The sequence below is a fragment of the Lissotriton helveticus genome, chromosome 9 (assembly GCF_964261635.1).
Source record: "Lissotriton helveticus chromosome 9, aLisHel1.1, whole genome shotgun sequence".
NCBI lineage: Eukaryota > Metazoa > Chordata > Amphibia > Caudata > Salamandridae > Lissotriton > Lissotriton helveticus.
The window spans coordinates 819730433-819752319 of NC_136070.1; the positions used below are offsets into that span (position 1 = coordinate 819730433).

General features: G+C 44.7%; 1 protein-coding gene across 2 annotated transcripts in view; it reads left to right on the plus strand.

Annotated features, from left to right (window-relative positions):
- Positions 1-21887, plus strand: part of PPP5C (protein phosphatase 5 catalytic subunit) — a 253241-nt gene that overhangs the window by 131245 nt on the left and 100109 nt on the right. Inside the window, exons 5-6 of one of the 2 annotated variants that reach the window (XM_078660986.1) lie at positions 8540-8605; positions 9121-9219. In XM_078660986.1, coding sequence (XP_078517112.1) covers positions 8540-8605; positions 9121-9219 — 165 coding nt within the window. The remainder of the gene's footprint in view (positions 1-8539; positions 8606-9120; positions 9220-21887) is intronic. The other variant, XM_078660987.1, reaches the window with a different exon arrangement.

The window sequence follows — 21887 nt, forward strand, 5'->3', positions numbered from 1 at the left end:
TCTATCAGCCTTTAATTCCTCCAAAATAGTAGTAAGAGAGGGTTCCAATGAATCAACCATATTTTATTTTAAAGGTGGAGGAGAAACTGTCTGTTTACGTTTATTTGCTGCAGACTTACTTTCCATTCTTAAGAAAATGACAAATCTAAGGCAATAGTTGTCAAAATGACAAGAGAAATAAAATAAAAAATGTGCAAACCAGTGCAGCAGCTAAAACTAGCTGTGGGAGGAAACCCAGGACTCTGCCTCCCTGACAAGAACTCTGAAGCAAGCTGAGTGAAGTCTCGGAGGAGAAGAGCCAGAAGCCAGAGGAGGTCCAGAAGCTGCAAAAATCGCCAGAAAAAGTGGAAGACTTATAACAGGAAATGAGTTAATCCTGTATACTTCGGCTTAATTACCTTGTACGGACGGGTGAGCCGGAGCCGGAGCCGAAATGCAAGCTGCCATATTAAATCGCGCGCTCGCGCGTCTCCTCGTTTACATAATTTCAACGAACATGTCAGGATTGGCACAGAACTCTATTAATTTGGACTAGCACAAGTACTGTGATGCAGCAGATAAATGTACTTCTCAAGAAATTCGACCCATATCGAACTACTTGCTTAGTGACGTTCACTCTGGCTTCCACCTGCAGCAGGGATAAAAACCTTGGTCCTTAAATGTTAGAAGCGATAACTACTCCAAAGAACAAAGCTGTTTTAGTGTCTTGTTACTTTTAGACAAGTTTGTGGCGTTGAACACCCTTCTTGACTGGCGTGCAGTCTATGCGGGAGCAGGAAGCTCCTTTATAATCCAGATCTCTTTATTCCTCTGAAGTTGTTCCCACCAGATCAAGTTTGGTTTTCATATCTCCTTTTTATGTTCCATAATGTGGGAACCCAAAAGACTCCTCTCTCTGTCTCTTTAATGTATACATGGGTGCCTATCCCACGTTCTTCATGCGTATAATGTTAGCTACCATTTGTATGTGAATTATACACTGATCCTACAGAGCCTAGAATTTGATTAATTCAAAACAAAGCAACAAGGCTTATGTGTCTCCTCAACAGCAAAGACCACTTTATCTTGGCCTAAACATCTTTACATTGGTTTCATATTAAAATGAACCCCAAATCTGCTAAAACCACTAATGGTGGTCCTATACTAGATTACATGTGAAATTCTTTTAATCTTTACCAACCATCACAAAATCTGAGGTTTGTCTCTGCAAATCTCCTAGTTACCCATTCCTCTACGCCAAAAACACTTGGTAAATGATCTCCTCTTGTACATCAAATGTCTATTTGGAACTTCCTCCCTCTACTACGGAGGTAGGAAACAGACTTTTAATTGTCAGCAGATGTCTAAAGACAGACATGTTCCACATCCCAAACTCCCTGGTTTCAGACAGAAGCTATCCTTTTATCTGATCCACCATTGAACTACCACATCTACAGCCATTTAGAAATCTGCGTGTTTGCCCGGTCCTCATTGTCCGGGCTTCTCCATCATTTACAACATTATTCCTTGTCCTTGCAGTATTTCTTCTTTTTTTTCCTGGTTCCTGCATAATAATACAGCGTTGTGCCACGTATGTCTTTGTCATACGTGCCTGTAGTGTGAGTACACAGGATTTAGAGGAAAGAAGACATTCCCTGGCATGTCATCTACTCCACTTTACTGTATCAATAGTCTTTGTCCCCACAGCAAAGCAAAACCTCTCATGAACAGGTAGACGATTCCTTCTCCTCTCCCTAGGACTCCTACGAATGTAGTCACTTGAGAGACGAGAAGCCCTTTGAAAGTAAGTTACATGATTGACCAGGAATCAATCTGAGGATGGCCTTTGCCCTTTAAAGGGGACGATAGAGAGTAGAGAGATTGAGAGTGGAAGAAAGAACGGTTGTCGAGAAAGAAGAGTCGGAGGAAGCAAAACGAGAGAAGAGGACTGAACCGAAACCCAACTGGTTCCTGTCTCGAGAATTTCAGAGCAGGAGAAATGTCTCGGGCTTCTTTTACCCTGCCGAAGGGCAGTCTGAGAGCCACAACATCAAGGTCTGAGAAGACGCTGAGAGTACGTTGGAGTCTGCGCCCTCCCTCTGGGACCAGAACGGAAGACTACAATAGAACCCCCGGTCAAACTCACAGTCCAGTCACTTTTCAGTAGAAACATGGCTTAGCCAAGTAAGGGGCCGAATCTGGGGAAAGCGTGAGGGAAGTCAGACGTAAGGTTTTTTTCATTTTTCTCTCTCTCTCTCTATCTAAGCGACGAGTATACACACAACCTGAGAATGCCATTATCACATTAAAGTGGGCACTTGAAATTTTTAATACTAATTTAAGAACTTTAGTGAAGTCAATTAAGATCTCAGCATCTTTCGTTATCATTTACTTTCTGAAGTTATGCTTTCCTTGCTGACAACCACTAGTGAAAGTGTCCTTGGGAAAGTATCACTACTATTACTAAATTAGTAGAAAACTAAGTTTTTGAAAAGACTTACCCTTGACCTGTGTCTTTTGTTTGAGGGACCCTCCAACTGAGTGGTTGGATCCTGGCGCACCTAAAATCCAGAGAAGAAAGAAGAGTTCATTACTAGTTTATTTAAAATCGCAAAATTCACAAAATAAAGAGACACTGGGAAATTAGAGTCATAAGTGTGTTTGAAATCCCGCCAACTGTGACAAGTGGTGGAGAAGGCACCTTGACTCTCTATTGATAAAAATAGAGAACATATTACAACAATTGATACAGGGCCAACGTAAGCTAGAATGGGCTCTTGAGAGACAGGTGTCCTCTGCCGAAGCGGACGGTGAGATATTTAAGAATTATAGGACTGCACAATTAGAAAGTCTCTACTGTCTTCCAGTCTTTCTAGTTCCTGTACAATCTTCTCCTGGCTCCTACATATCACTACAAAAGTATGTACCAGAGAAAGACCCAGATGCTTTTCTGTTGAACTTTGAATGCGCTGCCAAAGCTTGTGCGTTGCCTCTAGAGAAATGACCTTTTTTTTCTTGTCTCTCTATTAGTAGGGGAAGCTCAAGCCGCTTATCAAGTAGCAAATCCATATGGTACTACATCGTATGAGGAAATTAAGGTGGTCATACTTTATCACTTGGGTTGGATGCAGACTGCTACCGTCTGAAGTTCCGGAAAGAATTAGGTGTGCCAGGGGATAATCCTAAAACTCTTTTCTTTAAGTTGAAACTCGCTGCCGACAAGTGGCTCAAACCTCCAGAGAACACAAAAGGGGAGATCATGAATCTGATATACTTGGACACAGAAATGGTTACGCGAACATACTGGATTGACAGTTGAACAAGCTGTAGAAATGAGCACTACTTTTGCTAGAGCTCAACCAAGGCCCGGTTTTGGGGATCCAGAGAAAAATCCCAGAGGAGTTTCCAGCGGTCAGGCCGCAACCGATGAGAAACCTGTCCGAATAACCACAGAAAGCCTCAAACCTAGAAGTTTTAAACCGGAACCACCCCCTTTAAGGGTCCCCAGTGTTTTGACTGTGGGGAGTGGGGTCACATTTCTCGGTATTGCCCTAGGAAGAATTCTACAGAAGAACCCATGGATGTCCGCTATATACCTCGCACCATTTACACGCAAGAGCTGGGTCATTGCTTCTATGTAAGACTTTTCTTTTAGGGCCAGTACATTACTGCTTTGATAGATTCTGGGTGTTTACAATTAGTAATACGAAGCAAATGAATGCAACCCTACCAAATTCTTCCCAATAGAAAAGTAGATATAAAGTGTGTGCATGGGAATGGAAAAACATACTGTAGCTATGGTATTATTGACTACCCAATCAGGGAAGGAGCTAAATGTAGAAGTAGGGGTATTACAAACACTCCCTGAAGATATAATATTGGGTGCAGGCAATACGGAATTCCTCTCCATGTTTCAGAAACAACTGCAATAGTTAAACCCTCAAAAAGAAGACAACACAAAACCACCCTGTCACAATACCCTGCCTACCTCAGAGCCCTGGCAAACAGATATTTTCAGAAAGCCCAAAGAAATTATGCAAATTTGCAAAATGCCTGAAGGGACGCTTGGGAGAGCCCTGTCTCACTTTTGTCAATTTATCATTCAAAAGGATCTTTTATACAGATTGGGAAAACCGTAGGTAAATCCCCAGCTCTTAGTTTCCCAGGAAATCAAATTGTTTTGTTTGTCATTCTCACCTCCTGGCTGGACACACAGGAGCAGAGAAAAACACCCAAATGGTTGTGAGATATTTTTATTGGCCAGGTATCCATGCCGAAATAAAAAATTCCGGTCAAGAGTGTGAAGTATGCCAGTGTAAAAATACATAAAGACCTCCCCCTGTTCCTCTCCAACCATTACCGACAATTGTCAAACTGTTTGAAAGTATTTTCATGGACCTGATTGGTCCTTGTCAGACGACCAATAGGGGTAACTCCTATTCCTTGTAGTTGTCGATTACCCAACCCGTTATCCTGAAACAGTTGCTCTGGAAGCAGCTACTACAAAAAACATAGCCCACGTCCTCATTGAAATATTCTTCAGAGTTTGATTCCTCAAGGAAATTATTACTGACCAGGGCATCCCTTTTGTCTCCAAACTAATACAAGAGATATGCACCACTCTAGGTCTTCCCACACATTAAAACATCTGTGTACCATCCACAGACTGATGGGTTGGTGGAACGTTATAATGGTAAGCTCAAACTCACCCTTCAGAAAATGCTTATAGGAGAAGGGAAAAATTGGAACCTCCTCCTGCCCCTAGCTCTCTTCGTCATTCGAGGATAAGTTCAGATTAGCCTAGGTTGTTAATCTTTTGACCTTTTATATGGCAGACAACCTAGAACCCTACTTTAAATGACAAGAGAACTTTAAAAAAGGACGTGGGAACAGAAGCACAGGATCTTTTAGAATGTGTTCAACAGTTGAGGTCTCATATTAAGTTAAGAGAGGTAGCTCACACTCAGATTGAGAAAAGTCAGACTAAACAGAAGCACTTCTATGATAAAGGATAAAAATCGGAAGAGTATTAAGTAAATGATTGTGGCCTAGTTCTTCTCCCCTGCGCTAATAAATTCCCTGCTCTAATAAAAAAAATGAAGCCTGAATGGAAAGGCCCCAGCCACATTATTGCTAAAATGGGGAAAACTACATACAAACTCAGAATAAACCCTGCCAAGTACAGAATATACCATATAAACTTTTTTCTTTAAAAAGAGGTCCCTCAAGCCAGTACAATTAAGGAGCTGATTACTAATGTTGAATTGAACAAAGTACAAAAATATTCTCTTGCCTCTATCTCACAGTCCTTCTCAGAGATTTTTTCAGACTCACCTGGCCGTACCTCAGTAACAGAACATGCCATATCCACAGAGGTGGGCCTCAGGTAACTTCCCCTGCTCCACCGGGGGTGATGCCTCAACTTAAGCGCCTCCTGGCGCGCTTTCAGGGATGTCGGTTTCCGGGTGCACTGGCCGCCGGGCGATGTAGTCCCTTGGTGCCTCTGACCCATGCTCCACACAGCGGCCGCACCAAGATGACAAGGCGTGCGGCGGCGGGGGGCGGCGGGCACAACAGCGGAACAAATGCAGCCCCCAGAGAGCCCCGGGCAGCATCAACAACAGGTGGGCCTCAGGTAACTTCCCCCGCTCCACCGGGGGTGATGCCTCAACTTAAGCGCCTCCTGGCGCGCTTTCAGGGATGTCGGTTTCCGGGTGCACTGGCCGCCGGGCGATGTAGTCCCTTGGTACCTCTGACCCTCGCTCCACACAGCGGCCGCACCAAGATGACAAGGCGGGGGGCGGGCGGGCACAACAGCGGAACAAATGCAGCCCCCAGAGAGTCCCGGGCAGCAGCAACAACAACAGGTGGGCCTCAGGTAACTTCCCCCGCTCCACAGGGGGTGATGCCTCAACTTAAGCGCCTCCTGGCGCGCTTTTAGGTATGTCGGTTTCCGGGTGCACTGGCCGCCGGGCGATGTAGTCCCTTGGTGCCTCTGACCCTCGCTCCACACAGCGGCCGCAGCAAGATGACAAGGCGTGCGGCGGCGGGGGGCGGGCGGGCACAACAGCGGAACAAATGCAGCCCCCAGAGAGCCCCGGGCAGCAGCAACAACAACAGGTGGGCCTCGGGTAACTTCAGTTCACAATCCTTTCTTAAGCTGTGCACATCCTTCCCAGGCCATATCAGGAGCAACACACTGCATTCTCTTTTTGGGAGGATGTCAACCAGCAAGCCCTACATTCTTTTGGATTTCAAGCAGTGACTCAGATCTCTTGATCATCCAGCTCAGAGTTTTATTCTATTTTGTAATGCACGTAGTCCTTGATCTATATTTTAAAAACATGACCAAAAGTATGAGAATGCAATAAAAACGTGCTTGGATGACCTACTCACTCACAAAAACCAGAATTTTGCAACCTCTGTACTTGTACAACTTTGAGGGGTAGGGGTATGAACAGATAAGCTCATGTCTCCACTAGTAAAATATATCCTGTGCAGAAGAGTAGAAGGCCCTTGGCACTGGTGGACTAGTCCAGAGAAAGAAAATGTGGGGTACTTGTGATCACTAAGTTGTAATCACACAGGATTGTTTCATTCAAGTCATTGTGTAGCTTGTTTGTGAGTTCTCCTGGAAGGTGGTGGAGAAGTGCTTGTGGGATGTCTATGACAATGCTGAGAATTTTAACTCTGTGACTAGGCCCTGCTTTGGCAACGTGTAGCAGGGGTGCCATAGACCCTTATGCAAACAAGGGAAATGCCCTCCCCCCCCCCCCCCCCTTTTTTCCCGGTGATCTGAAAAACTGCTACAACTCCCTTTTATAGTGCTTTGATCATATATATAGAAATGTGAATGGTTTCATGATCTCCTTGGTCATGAGGAAGCCAACCATGGGGATATGGGGTTACTTATTCATGATTTGGGTTCATGAGTTTTTGATATTTCGGTTCCTTGACAGAAGTTATACGAAAGGAGTGAGTTTTAATGTGGAAAAGCAATTTGGTTTTTCAGCCATGTGTGACGGGGCCCACTTGTGGCCATGGCCCTAGCTTGCTAGGGTCGCAAAGAAGTAAGTGCTTGAGACTGAGTGATAGAATAATCTCCTTGTTGCACTTGCACTAAGCTATAAAGTTCGCTTTTTAGGCTAGCTCACGGTCATGAGTGATCAGATCAATGAGATCATCTTCCGAGCAGCTGCTGTGCCTGCTTGCCCTCTGTTACGAAGAACTGCAGTCACACATTCTGTCTCCAGTTAGTCCCCTTCCTTTTCTAGTGCTTTGCAGTAGTTTTAAGATCTTAACGTTTCTTGTTGCTCTGATGGTTTTAATTTCTGATATTTATGTTTCCCTCGTCTTATTGCTTGTTTTTTCTCATGAGAAAGTGTCACTCATAGTCGTTGAAATGTAATTTATAATTACACTGAAAATATGAAAATGTCAAACCTAGCAATCTGAAACCTTGGCAGCTTATGCAAACACACAAACCTCATTCGTAGGAGGAACTGGAATCTTACCTCGAACTCGGTGTCCATCGTGTACCCACTGTCAAAAAAAGATGAAGCGTCATATCATGCAGAGAAGTGTGAACTAGATTGGGGAACAGCCTTTACTAGCAAGGTTTTACTTCTTCTAATATTTACCATGCATGTTTTACTGTTGACACGCAAGTACAACGCAAGACTTTACCATTCATTTGAACAGTAGGTGGCAGTGTTTCTCTTTGTGACGAGATGCACTTTATTGTTCTAAATAGGCAAATACATAAACTTACCGAAAATATACTCTTTGTGCAGGATACACGAGGGTTTAGAGGCAGTGGGTGTTTAGATATGTTTGGATTAATTGTGTGTTAATACACTGGAATTTTGTTTAAAAAAACTTTTTTATTAATTTAATAGCAAATGTTCTAAGAAAAGTGAAAATGATATCAAAACAAATATTTTTTTAAAAAAGATGACGGGATGCAGAGGTTTTAAGGGGCAGTGGTGGGCAAGTGTAATTGCAGGAGTATTATTAACTTCCACACGTATCACTATGCTGCTTATTTTCTGTGATTTGGTCTGTCACATGTAAGAATTGCATCTTTTGCCCATAGACGAATGGGTTTAACCATTTCAAAACGTAGTCTGAATGTTTGTTTGTAGTCGGAATGTTTGTTTGTAGTCGGGAAACATCACTCATTTACCTGGACTACTATTTCACATAGGTGACCTGTGTTTGAAGTTGCACAGCTTAGATAGCAGTTGCATTTCTGATGGATGATTTTCAAAATGTCCACCTCTATTTACAGCGCTTTCTCATACTTGTGCTTTCAACATAAGTGCAATAATAAATTACAATAAAAAAAATCGTTGAAATGGTATGCGTGTTGAATGTCTGCATGCTAGTTGTTTGCGTGGTAGAGGACTTTTTCATGTGACTAAATTTAAAGGCGTAGTAAATGGTATGCTTAGTATTATTTGGGTTGCAAAAGCATGCTTGCTAAAACAACGCTTTGCAATGATGTACACAATTGTGCCCTGCTCCTTTCAGCCATATCAGTAATTTTTTTTCCTGGCAGATTCTTGTGCAGACAAAGGAATTTCTCGCCAAGCTCCCAAGTCTAGTAGAAACAGTCTTGGAGGAGGTGAGTACTTCGAGTCAGCTAGCCTACTTTGGAGTATGGATATTTCATTTATTTTCTATTTCTCCATGTAATTTATCTTGTTAGTTAGATAACACAAATTCAATAAAATTAACATGCTAGCCAAAATATAATAACATAACACAAACTAATCACGCAACAATAAACATGACAGTTATGTAATTTAACATTTAAATGTGCTGCCTTGCTAGATCAACACTTCTTAGCCCGAACTCTGCCGGCCTTTTTCGCCCTCATTCTACATGCCTCCGCCCTTGCCCTGCCTGCCCTCTTCGCCACTTGCTCTTCATACTTGTTATGCCTGCCTTTCTTGCTCTGCCAGCCTGGCTTCCGAGCGGCTACACACTTCTTGCCTCGCCCATCTCACCCCTAGCCCTCCCTGCCTGATCCCTCACCTGCTAGTCCCTCGTTTTGTAACCTCTTAAATCGTCCTCCCCTCCCACCCTCTCCAAACATCTTCCACCCTTGCACTCACATAAATGTGTTTTTTCTTTCAGAAGGACAAGATAACGATTTGTGGGGACACACATGGTCAGTTCTACGACATGATGAATATATTTGACTTGAATGGACTACCATCGGAAACAAACCCTTATGTATCCTTTTGTTGTCAGTCTGAAGCTTTTTTGCATTTCTTCCTACATATGCTTCTGTACCACTTACACTACTCACTTAAATACTCAGAACACGTGAAATGAAGACATATGATGTCTTCATCGTAATACATGATCCCGTTCAAAGTAAAAATATAAATACTTAAACATTTTATATTCAGTGCATTTTTGCAGGTGAGGTGCTCCTTGACAAAGGAGAAACTCATTCCAAGACAGGCGATTTCTTGGGTACCGCTGTTCACCACCTGCAGCTTCCTTAGTTCTAATTTTCAGTTGTCCTAATTGAGTCTATGAATTCTTGGCCTTACATTTTCTTTGACTGCAATGTTACTTGCATGGTTTTTAAAAAATGTTTTCGTTCTTGCTTCAAAGGGTGTTATCTACTCAGCTAACTAGAGCACTGCCACCATGTGCTCCTTTCTTCCCCAGGCTCGTCCTTTGCTTCTTGCACACTGGCTTTTTATTTTTCTATTTCCTCACCCCCAGTCTTCATCTCCTCTGTAGCTCCCCAACCCACTTCCGGTTGACCCAATCCACCAGCCGTGCGTTGAGTTCAGTCCACCCACTCCTTTATCCTTCCTAACACAATATGTTTTTGGAGGGCGCGGCACCTAACATTTCCTGTCAGGCTGCTCCATTTTCAAAAAGTGCTTTTTTCACACAAATAATGTCATTTAAAAATTTTTATTTACCACTTCAAGTGGTGTCTCACTTAATAAGATGATGGCCGTGCCATGCCAAATGCTTGTGTATACGTCATAACGCTGAGCCTGTCATGATGCATTTGCATCTACACATCTGCCCCATTTTTTCATTTTTCGTTTTGCCAATGCTGCCTGTAATTGGCACAAAATATTGGGAAAAACAATAAGTAGACAAGCATTTGCAATGCCGTTATGTATGGGTTTGAACAATTGTCCTTTGTGCCATTGGTGGGTTTAGGCGCTCAATTGGTCATCATGCAGGCACTCTGTCACTCATCCTTGAGCTCATGCATGCATTCATCCAACCGCTGACTGATTCTTGCATTCACCCCCTGATACAACAAAAATAAGGCACACACGCAACAACATATTCAAGATACATTTACAGCAAATGCAAGTGGAAAAAAAGACCTGCTACTATCTAAACATGATGAGCATATGCTTCCTACATTGAAAGTAAACATGGGAGCATGTATCTCTTTTCTTTTGCAGAGGTTTTGAAAATAGTCTAACATTGATTAAAAGTTCCAGCATGGCCACCACATTTAGAACGAGAGTGCTGGCCACTTGGAATGGTAAAACAATGATAGACTATGGGCTACCGCATTCTATAACTTCCTCCTGGTTTAGAGAAAGTGCCTATGTGGGATTCCATGCATTGGAGCGGGAATGAGCGGCAAACAAGAGACCAGATAGCACAGTTTGGAGATCTGTAGTTTAAAAAACATTAATATAAAAAGGAAATCAAAGGGGGACTATAAAAGGATAACATTGAAAACTAAATGGCTGTCCAGCAATCCTTGACACTGAAGCACTCTAATTTTTCAAGTTGATGTACATTTGTCAAGGAAAAAAAAAAATTCATCCTTTGGTCTAACTTATATTATTCACTATTCACAATCACCCGGCATTTCACTCAGTATGAAACCAAACTCACAGTGGGAAGTATAGTTGTCAATTAAACATAGCATCTGAAAGAAACACGTTGGTTATAGATTCCTTACCTTAGAATTACCGCCAGGCGTAAGCTTGGATCCGGAACGTTTTTTGTCAGCCGTACCTCTGCACGTCGGAAGGTGGCGTCGTTGGCGTCGTGTCGCCGGGATGACGTCGCGGTAGCTACTTAGACGTTGCCCTCGCTTTCTGACGTCCGTTCTTTCTTTTTCTGCGCCAGCCAGCGCAGATCCGGAGAGAGCGGTACCTCCAGTCACTTTTTGACTGAACTTTTTGAGCAACTTTTGTCGACGTCTTATTGAGTCTACGACCCTTGGTGCATGTAGGGATGCCCAGCTTCAAGGCATGCACTTGCTGTAGTCGACTTATGTCGGTTACGGATCCGCTCGGCTTGTGGATTTTTGCCTGGAGCGCGATCACGACCCCAAGTCGTGCTACGACTGTCGGTCCATGGCTCCGAAGGCTTTGTGGGAGCAGTCCCGAAAGCTTCTTGAGCGCTGGCAGACAGCTCCACGCCGTTCGATGTCCGGGTCTCGAGGGAGGTTGAGGGACCGGTTGCGGAGCCATCATCACTCTTCCAAGTCTTCGCACTCTCGGTCGGGTAAGTCGAAGCACAAGAAGAAGTCTAAGAAGCATCGTCGCCCTTAGACTTCTCTCCGTCGGTCGGCTAATGCAATGAGGGATGCAGGCGGTGCCCTTCCTGGGGCTCTGTGTGGGGAGCCCGAAGAGTCCACTCCGGGCTTCCCTCCATTCCCGGGACCCGAGGCGACTCCTGCCCAGCTTTGTAAATTTTACGAGGCGATGCATGCCATCTTTGGGCAGCCCGAACCCGCCGGCGTGCCTTTGGGCCCCGCAGACGCGGTAGGGGGGATCTAGGCCTTCTCCGCTGACGGCCCGCGCCGCAGGCCCCCTTTGGATCCAGGCCTGGATTGAATCGGCGCCGGTTGACCTTATTACGCCTCCACCGGCGCCGATTACTCCGGCACCGCTACCGCATTCAACGCCGGTCGTCGTTGACCCCGGCCTCCATCCTGATGTGGATCTGGAATCGGACCGACGTCGCCGGATCCGGCGTCGAGCACGGTGTTTGTGCCCCTGTTCACTCCTGGGGTCCCTTTTCGGCCAGATTGGCACCCAGAGGATGTAGAGGAGGACTGGGATTGGTCAGGTGACCCTCTGACTGATCAGCTGGAATCTGAGCAGGACTGGAGTGAAGAACTGGGGGATGCCAGTTGTCTAGACACCTCCCCTGACCTTGGCATGTTGTCTCCTCCTACCGTGGCTATGGAGGAGGGAGCGTTGTACGCAGTGGTGTAGCATAGGGCGGCTGAGGCTCTCAACCTCTGGCTTCCCATGGTGGTGGTCAGGACTAACCTCCTGACAGAGGTGCTTCAGCCGGCTGTGAGCTCTTCGGAGCCCCTGCTGCCATTTAATGTGGCCCTTACCGACGTCCTTTTGGGCACCTGGTCATGCCCAACATGGGGGCTCCCGTGGATAGGATGATTGCCTAACGCCACCGCCCGGCTCCGGGCGACCCCACTTTCCTCTCCCAACGCCCCACCCAGGAGAACTTGGTGGTCCAAGCCTCTACTTCCAAGAGCGCCTTCCCTTCTGCTCCACCGGAAAGGGAATCCAAGAAGCTGGATAATCTTGGGAAGAAGATTTTCTCTTCCACCAGCTTGGGACATCGGTCAGTAAACACTGCATGTCTGCTGGGCCGTTATTCCCACTTTGTGTGGGATAAGGTGGTGCAGGTGCAGCCTCAGTGTCCTGAGGAGGCCCGGACAGTGCTCTCCCAGGCTCTTGCCACCAGGAGGGATGCAGTGAAGTTTACCATCCGTTGTGGGCTGAATACCGCCGGCTCTCTGGGCAGGACAATTTCCATAGCCCTTCGTTGCTACGCCTGGATGAGATCGACTGGCTTTTTGGGGTATGTCCAGAATACCCTCATGGACATGCCCTTTGATGGCCATCACTTTTTTGGGGAAAAAGCGAACAACGCTCTAAAGCCTTTCGGGGACTCACGGGCTACGGCCAAGCCCTTGGGCCTCTCCAGTCTACCTGTTCATGCTGCTTTTCACCCCTTTCGTGGCTACGGTAGGGGTGCCCCACTACGTCCTGCCCAGAGCCACAGGCCGCAGCAAGTTTCCCAACCTTCACGGGGACGTGGGAACTACCTTCGCGGTTCAGAGGGCCAGCGGGTGGGCTGCAGCCTCCAAACCTTCCTAGTCCGACTTTTAAGGCCCATCAAACGCCAGTGGGCAGCAGGATCTGCCATCACCTCCCCCACTGGCGCACCATCACATCAGACAGGTGGGTTTTGCAGATAGTCTGAAGGGGCTACACCCTCCCTTTCGAGGCTACTCCTCCAGCCATGCCACCACAATACCTCTGCATGTCGGAGGATCACCTGGGCCTTCTTCAACAGGAAGTTACGTCTCTCTTGGCCAAGGGAGCCATTGAGCGTGTTCCTGTCCCAGAAGTAGGTCGTGGTTGTTATTTCCACCACTTTCTGGTTCCCATGAAGGACAAGGGTCTGCGTCCTATCTTTCCTCTCCGGAACGTCAACCGCTTCCTCCGGAAGGAGAAGTTCAAGATGTTGACGTTTGCTCAGGTTTGGTCTGACTTCTACCCGGAAGACTGGATGGTAGCGTTGGACTTGCAGGACGCTTATTTTCACATCCCCGTCCTGCCGGCCCACTGACTTTACTTGTGGTTCACGGTAGGCCACGAACACTTTTAGTTTACCGTGCTCCCCTATTGCCTTACCAGCGCTCCTCGGGTGTTCACGAAAGTGATGGCGGTGGTCGCAGCTCCTCTGCACAGATATGGGGGTTTCAATCTTCCCCTATCTCGACGGCTGGCTGTTGAAGGCGGGCTCGCCCCAGGCATCGTCACCCACCCCCAGACTACATCAAACCTGCATTCTCTGGGGTTCTTCATCAATGTGCCGAAGTCTCACCCTTTTCCCTCTCAGAACCTCCTCCTCATCGGAGCAGTTCTGGAAACGACGCGGTTTCGGGTCTATCCTCTCGAACAGCGAGTCTGGCATATTCTGGCTATGATTCCGATCTTTCAGCCTCTATCCCGGGTTTCGGTCAGGATGACCATGAGGCTGCTAGGCCTAATGGCCTCCTGCATCCTGCTGGTCAATCATGCCAGGTGGCATATCCGGGTTCTGCAGTGGGACCTGAAGTTCCAGAGGGCGCAGCACCAGGGGGATCTGTCCGGTTGTGTCCAGATCTCGGAGGGGATTGCATGACCATTGCAGTGGTGGCTCCCGAACCAGTATTGGGTCAACAGCAGATCCCTCTCCCTTCCCAAACCAGAACACACAGTGGTGATGGACGCATCCCTTCTGGGATAGGGCGGCCACATGGGAGAGGCAGAGATCAGAGGGCCTCTGGTGTTCTTGCGGAGTCCGGGCTCCATATCAACCTTCTGGAGCTCAGGGCGATCCGTCTTGCACTCGAGGCATTCCTTCCCTCTGTCCAGAGAAGAGTAGTGCAGGTGTTCACGGACAACACTACCGCGGGGTGGGGTTGTGGACCCTCTCTGAGGAGGCCCACCGCCTCTGGACATGGCTGGAACATCAGGGCATATCCCTGATAGTTCAACACATGGCAGGTTCACTGAACGCCAGGGCCGACAAACTCAGCCGCAGGTGCCTGATGGATCAGGAATGGCGTCTTCACTCGGAGGTGGTGCAAGGTCTCTTTCGACAGTGGGGAAGCGCAATGTCAGCAATTCTGCGCGTTGAAATTTCCAAGGTGGCACTCGCTATGCGAAGCTTTTTGTCGCGATTGGAGTTGCAGTGTGTTGTACGCCTTTACCACCTGCCCAGAGTGCTGAAGAAGATCAGGCGCAACCGGGCCCAAGTCATCCTTGTGGCTCCGGATTGGGCACGAAGAGTCTGGTATCCCGAGCTGCTCAACATGGCCATCGATCCTCCCCCCCGTCTGCCTTTTGGGAGGATCTTCTGTTGCAGTAACAGTGGACGGTCCTCCACCCGAAGCTGTCCAGCCTCCACCTCCTTGCGTGGAGAGTGAGCGGCGGCAGTTGACGTCTTTTAACCCGCCTCCCGAAGTTTGTGATGTCATCTTGGCAGCCAGGCGTTCTCTTTTCAAGTCCCCGGTTGTAAATCGTTTCTTGAAAGGCATTACTCCTCTCTTTCCTCCTATTCCTTTCGTTATGCTTCAGTGGGACTTGAATCTAGTCTTGACTGATTTAATGTGCGCTCCCTTTGAGCCACTTCACAACTGTCCTTTGAGACTTCTGACGCTTAAAACTGCATTCCTGGTTGCCATCACATCTGCCAGAAGAGTGAGCTCCAGGCTCTTTCATCTAATCCTCCTTTCCTGTCTGTCCATCAGGACAAGGAAGTTCTCAGGACTCGTTCATCCTTCCAGCCCAAGGTTGTCACTGCCTTTCACATCGGGCAGACCATGACTTTGCCCACCTTCTTTCCACCTCTTCATCCTTCGAAAGAGGAAGAGAGGCTCCACCGCCTGGACCTAAAACGTGCACTTTCCTTTTATCTGGATTGCACCAAACCATTTCGGGTGGATTACCAGCTCTTTGTTGGGTACATGGGCGCCAAGAAAGGTCAGGCGGACTATCTCCCGATGGGTCGTTTTGTGTATCAAAGCCTGCTATTCTCTATCGAAGAAGGAGCCTCCAGTGGGGCTGCGTGCTCATTCCACCAGGACGATGGCAGCAACTACTGCTCCGGGACGAGGTGTTCCTCTGAATGACATCTGTCAGGCAGCTATGTAAGCTTCGTTGCACACATTTACGAAACACTATTGCCTTGACCGTCAAGTCCGGAGAGATGGCTTCTTTGGCCGTTCTGCTCTCCAGGACTTTCTGGTGTGATCTTTGTTCGCAGACCCACCTCTGGGGTTGGTATTGCTGGGGTATTTATTATAAGGTAAGGAATCTATAAATAAAGTGTTTCTTTCAGATGAATAATTTACTTACTTTCGGGAACGATATATCTGTAAGAAACATAAGTTAGTTATAGATTCCTTACTGCCCCACTCATCCTCCTCGTTCTGCAAACTGATTTCAAGGGTTAAGCATATCCTTTCAGGGCCCTAGTTTTGTGCACCAGTGGTCAGTGTCTTGCATGTCTCTGCGTTTCTGGCACGGAAAGTCATATACAGAACTGACATCAGCGTGCAAGGGCGGCGTCTAAGTAACTACCACAACATCATCCCGACGACACGACGCGAACGACGAATAGCGGAGCCAACCAATGCCACCTTCCAGCGCGCAGAGGTACTGCTTACGAAAAACTTTCTGGATCCAGTCTGACGCCTGGGGGTAATTTGAAAGTAAGGAATCTATAGCTAACTTATATTTCTTACAAATATATCATTACCGAAGGTAAGTAACTTGTTCATACCAATCATATGTCAGCAATAGTAGACATTATACATATCTTTTTATTAAAACCATTTAAAACATTTTGTCATGATTAAGAACAAGAATCACAAAAAATCTTTTCACATATATTTCATATCTATATAAAAGATAATAATAGCAGACAGCAAAGAACTTGCCACAGAGTGCAAAATTAAAAATAAGACAAATAACAAGAACAACATGAGAGTATTAAAAGACTAACTACAGATCAACACCTGAAAGACCTTTCATCTTTTAAAAGAAAGTTTCGGGTGAGATTATTAAGAGATTACAAACTAGCACATCCTAGAGGAAGCATTTGTTCATGTGCTCCTACAAGCAACAGTATACAACGCGGAGGGTGTGCTGCATTTATTGATTTCATGTATATCATTTGAGAGTTAATCCACGGTCTTGATAAAGATGGTCTAACCAGGACAACACCATCCAAATGTGTCGACGCCTTGATACATCCGTGTTGGTGGCTGGCACAATAGACATTTAATAATTGTCAATATATCAGGTTCCAGTCTTAACGTCCCTGAACATGGATATGGCTTTTAATACTCATCTCTTCCTTGTTATTTGTCCTTTTTTTGCACTTTGTGGCAAGTTCTTTGCTATCTGCTGCTTCTATGATCTTTTATATAGATATGAAATATATGTGAAGAGATTTTTTTGTGATTCTTCTTAATCATGACAACATGTTTTAAATGATTTAAATAAAAAGATATGTATAATTTCTACTATTGCTGACATATGATTGATAAACTATTTTGGAATTGACCTCTAAACTCCCCACTGTGAGTTTGGTTTCGTACTGAGTGAAATGCTGGGTGATTGTGAATGTATATAATATGGGAAACTTCTCCCCTTGCAGTCCTCTGAGAACAGGTTTTTTAGGGGAATTACAGGACTCCCGCAGAGCACCCCACTAATTCCCCTGGGTCTTGATCTGGGGAGGAGGGCAGTTAGTGATCTAGTGAGGTTGCGCCCAATTCTTTATTGGAGACGGCTCTGGACTACCCCGGAGATCCTGCATTACGCAGAGGGGTTTTTAGCCATAATAAATAAATTCTATCCTATGAAAAATACTTTTCATAGGATAGAATGGCTGAAAAATCTTAGGTCTTCCTTATGTGATCTTGGTCTCTCAAATTTATGGGATAATCCAACCGGGGATCTCTTTCCGAGCAAAAAAGTGATTAAAGATCTGTACTGGGATTATGTAGCTGCAAGGGTTTGGAGTAAAACTAAATCTGATTCCATGATGGGGCGCTTTGTGGAAGCTAAACTGTATCCAGTTTTGGAACCCTACTGGGATAGTATAACCAACCCTGGGAGAAAGCTTTTCTTCCAGTTAAGATCAGGTGCCCTTCCATTGAGATCACTGACAGGTAGGTGGAGGAGCTCCTCCACTCTATATTGCCCAGCCTGTGGAGCACCAAATGAAAGTATAGGCCACTTCCTATTCTCCTGTAAAGCCTATGCCATCCCGAGGAAAGTTTGGCTAGTCCCTGTCTGTAAAAATCTAGGAACATCCAGGGGTGTAGAGGCCTTACGAATCATCTGTACCTCCACTTACATGCCTGTAGTTTTAGCAACAGCTAAGTATTTGGGTTGGGCATGGTCTATTAGAAGGAGGGCTGTTCCCAAGAGTACACTGAATGGAGCATCTCTACTGGCTCCCGTGTAAATATGTACCAAGTTTTATATCTATTTGTTTTTAACCAATTGTGTATGTCTGTTTAATCTTTTTTAAATTATTGTATTTAACGAGGAAACAATTGTTTAATGATGTATTTTAAATGTATGTTTGTGCTTTTATGAGATAAATCCTCGAATAAAGCCTTTGAATTCGAATTCGATATATAATATGAGGTATACCAAAGGATGAATTGTTTTTTTTACTTGACAATAGAACCCTATTCCTTTGGTTGATAAGGGATCTCTCTCATTGCTTTCAGATATACATTTGTGATAAAAAACATGGCATCATTAACAGGTTAGGGGGAGAGCCAATGACTGATGTGGGCTGAACCATTACTTGATGCAATACGCTGTCATGGATGAAGAGCATGAATGACTCTCAGGCCAGTGGCAGAACAGACGTGCCCCAAATGCCCTCCATGTATACAAATGGATATATATTTGAATACATATGGGTGTATGCATTATTTAATTCATTTTCTCATTATTATTACAAGATCCAAGCCGACAGCTAAGAAGAGATTCTAGCAAGAGTGATTACAGTGGAAATGCCTTACCACCTAGAGTTTGTCAGAGGTGGTAACCAACACTAAAATCCTTCCCTTAAAAGGTAATCTACCAAGTACTTCATGTAACAAAATACCTATCTGTAGGCCTTAATACAGAGAAATATCAGTCCTCCCTTGAATGCCTGTGTATGCTTAACATATACTTTGAGAATCAATATGTCAGGCCTACTGCGTTTATCCTAACTTTTCATAATAAACTGATCAGAAATACGTCATTGGAATTTTTTTTCCTAGAGAGCCAAACATACCTCTAACTGTTAATAACTAAATAATCTTTTAGACACACTGTTTGTTAGAAGGGAGTATAGAGGCACCTTGCCTACTACGGTAATCTTTGACATTCCATATAGCAAAAAACCTATCTGTATGCTTTAATATTCAGTAATAACAATCCATCTATAAATGCCTACGGACATTAACTAGCTTTTTCATAATTAGTATGTCAGGCTTGCTTAGTTTAGAGTATTTTTTCATTATAAACAGTTAGGCCTATACCCTTTATCATTGACTTGTCATCATAACCAACTCTGACTGTACTGAGCAGGTCATAAGCCTTCCCGCAATCCACCCATCAGGTATTCCATAATAAAATTACAAATACGTACAAAATAGAGTTGCCAAAACAATATAAAATCTATACTAATAGAACCTAATAAGGATTACCATAGATTTTTCTGCTGGGTCACCATCTCACCTAACTACAGTAAACCGCTATATTCCATGTAAAAATAGCATTACCGCCTACAGGCTTTAGCACAGTATAATAACAATCGACTCTTAAAAATGTATTGCCTTTATCATATGCTTTTCACAGTGATTAAGTAAGGACTACTTGCTTTGTCTAACTTTTTTTTTAATAAGCAGATCACCCATAAGGAATTTTACATAACTGTTCCCAGTGTACTGATAAGGCCTTTGTCATTTACGAGCGGCTTGACACTATATACATCACAGGCCTACCTACTAAAGTGTGCATAAGCATGCAAACAGCACAAATACGTTTATAAAATTGCAAATATGTACAGAACTACAGTTGGCAAAAATATATTCAACCCCTTTCAACAAGAATCCACACAGTAAAATTCTACTCCCAGGGTTTATCGTTGTGGGTGACCAACACCAAAACCATTGCCTACTATTCTGTAAAATTACCTGTAATCAAATACCTTTCGCTAGCCATGTAAGGCCTATTAGGTTTACTATATTCTTTTATTAATAAATAAGCAAGGCCTTCTGCCTTTGTCATAACTTTTTAAAATACACAGACCATACTTCTCGCATATGGCTCAATATTTCCCTGCACACCAACCTAGAATGTAGCTGTTATCATCGGCTTGTCCCCATAACCAACTCAGGCTTACTGTACTGAGTGCAAGATTTGTCATGAGGTAAAATTAGCCATAGTCTTATTGTTGCCAATCTATACAAAATTTCAGTTTGCAAAGTAATATCTCCTAACAGGGATTAACAAGGACTCTCACAGTGCAAATCTATTCCCCCGGTTTGTCCCTGTTTGCTAAAGTAATCTGTGAGATCTCATGTAACAAAAAAAACTGAGCAGTAGTCTTTAATTTAGATTAATACCAATCCTCCTTAAATACCTGTTGAATTTAACATAAGTTTTTTTTAGTTTACTAGCAGTACAAAAAGGAATCAATGAACAAAGTCTCACAAGAGATTAGTGTTTTCATCCTGCACAGTATGGAGTACAAACATTGCCCAACAGCCATTCACATATGCACTTCACATATTTCCACTATAGCCAGTAAGTTATTGATCTTATGGTCCTTTTCCCAACTGTTCCCAAAGTTTCTTTCAACTATTAAATTAAGATGGAAGTATATCCATTGTGCACAGTCTATGCACCTAAAGTTTATGGTCACCACAGCACCTTAACATTAGTTTGTCTTTGCATGTGACACAAAAACCACATAACACTAATTTCCAGCATACTCTACGAACCCCCTTAATCTACAACAAATCCTGTCCCTCCTTGCCCTCTTCAGATGACCAATATTGCACAGGGGGCTCCAAATATCTGTTACTGCATAAGTGTCAGCTACATTGTTACAGTAAATCAAATCCATTAACCATTCCAATGCTGTCGGTAGATAGTCATGTAACTGCATTCCTACATTTAGCCAACAAATAAATAGGCCAGAGCCACAAAATGCCTGACTAATTTCAAATGCTTTTTACATGCCGCAGGAGAGCCAATATCTGTGAGACCCCCACCATCTTGCTGTCATTTTTTTGTTCATAACACATTTTATTAGGTTTTAACATACACATCGTGGTCGGAATGGCCCTCGGGTAATTGTAAGATCTTGCTAGATGCATACCTTTAAATAACAGTGATGCAAAACTGGCACAGTCATTCTATCTACCCCCCAGAGTCCAACATGCCCCCAAGAAAACCCTGTTCAATTGCATCCACGGATCCCATCGAATGTCTTTCAGGGCACATCTCCATGATCTTATATTTCAGTGTCTATGTGAGCTTCTACAGTAAGTATATGTGCCAAGACTATCCCTCGATAGTCTGCCTAACGCTACCATATGTTTTGGTGCTTTTGTGGGCAGCCCCTCGCCTGAAAGACACCCCGAGCTGGTGGCATATTAGCTTTCTACAACTTAGCTATTCCCCTCTTTGCCAACTTAAATCCCAGGAACAGTAGGGTTCCCTCCTATCCTCACTGTGCTATGGAGAAAGATCAATTTGGGTTCAAGTGGCACCTCTCAAGAGTGGACCTCCGGCAGACTAGACGTCGCGACCCACCAAAAGCACTCCAATGACAAACGGATCCAGACTGTATGCCGGAAGGTGCCCTCCTCTACCCTGCATCTAAGACACTCGGAAAAACCCAATGACCCCCATTCGCCACATACTGTGCCTAGATATGCCCTATGCAAATATTTGAATTGGATCAGGAGAAGGCGGTAGGAAACGGAGGTGCTGGAGGGGGAGGGGGGGGTCGGGGAGAACCCCAGGACCTTCGTCCAAACAGCTTCATCAACGTCTTCAATGGCGCCTTGCCAAGCCGTCCGAAGGACAGGCAATGTAGAGGAACTATTTGTGATCAATGATTGTTAAATTTGCATAATCTTGTGATCACCTAAGTCACCCATCAAGAATTTTCCTTCTAGCGAACTGAACTCTGGTAGTTCCTGAAGGTCATGCATATAGGGGGGAGATGGCATGATGAACCGTAAATATCTGTAAAACTTGGGTATGGCGGAGTTTGTATTCAGATTGGAGTTCTAACAATGATATTAAAACATTGCTCCTCGTAATGTCGCCCAGCAT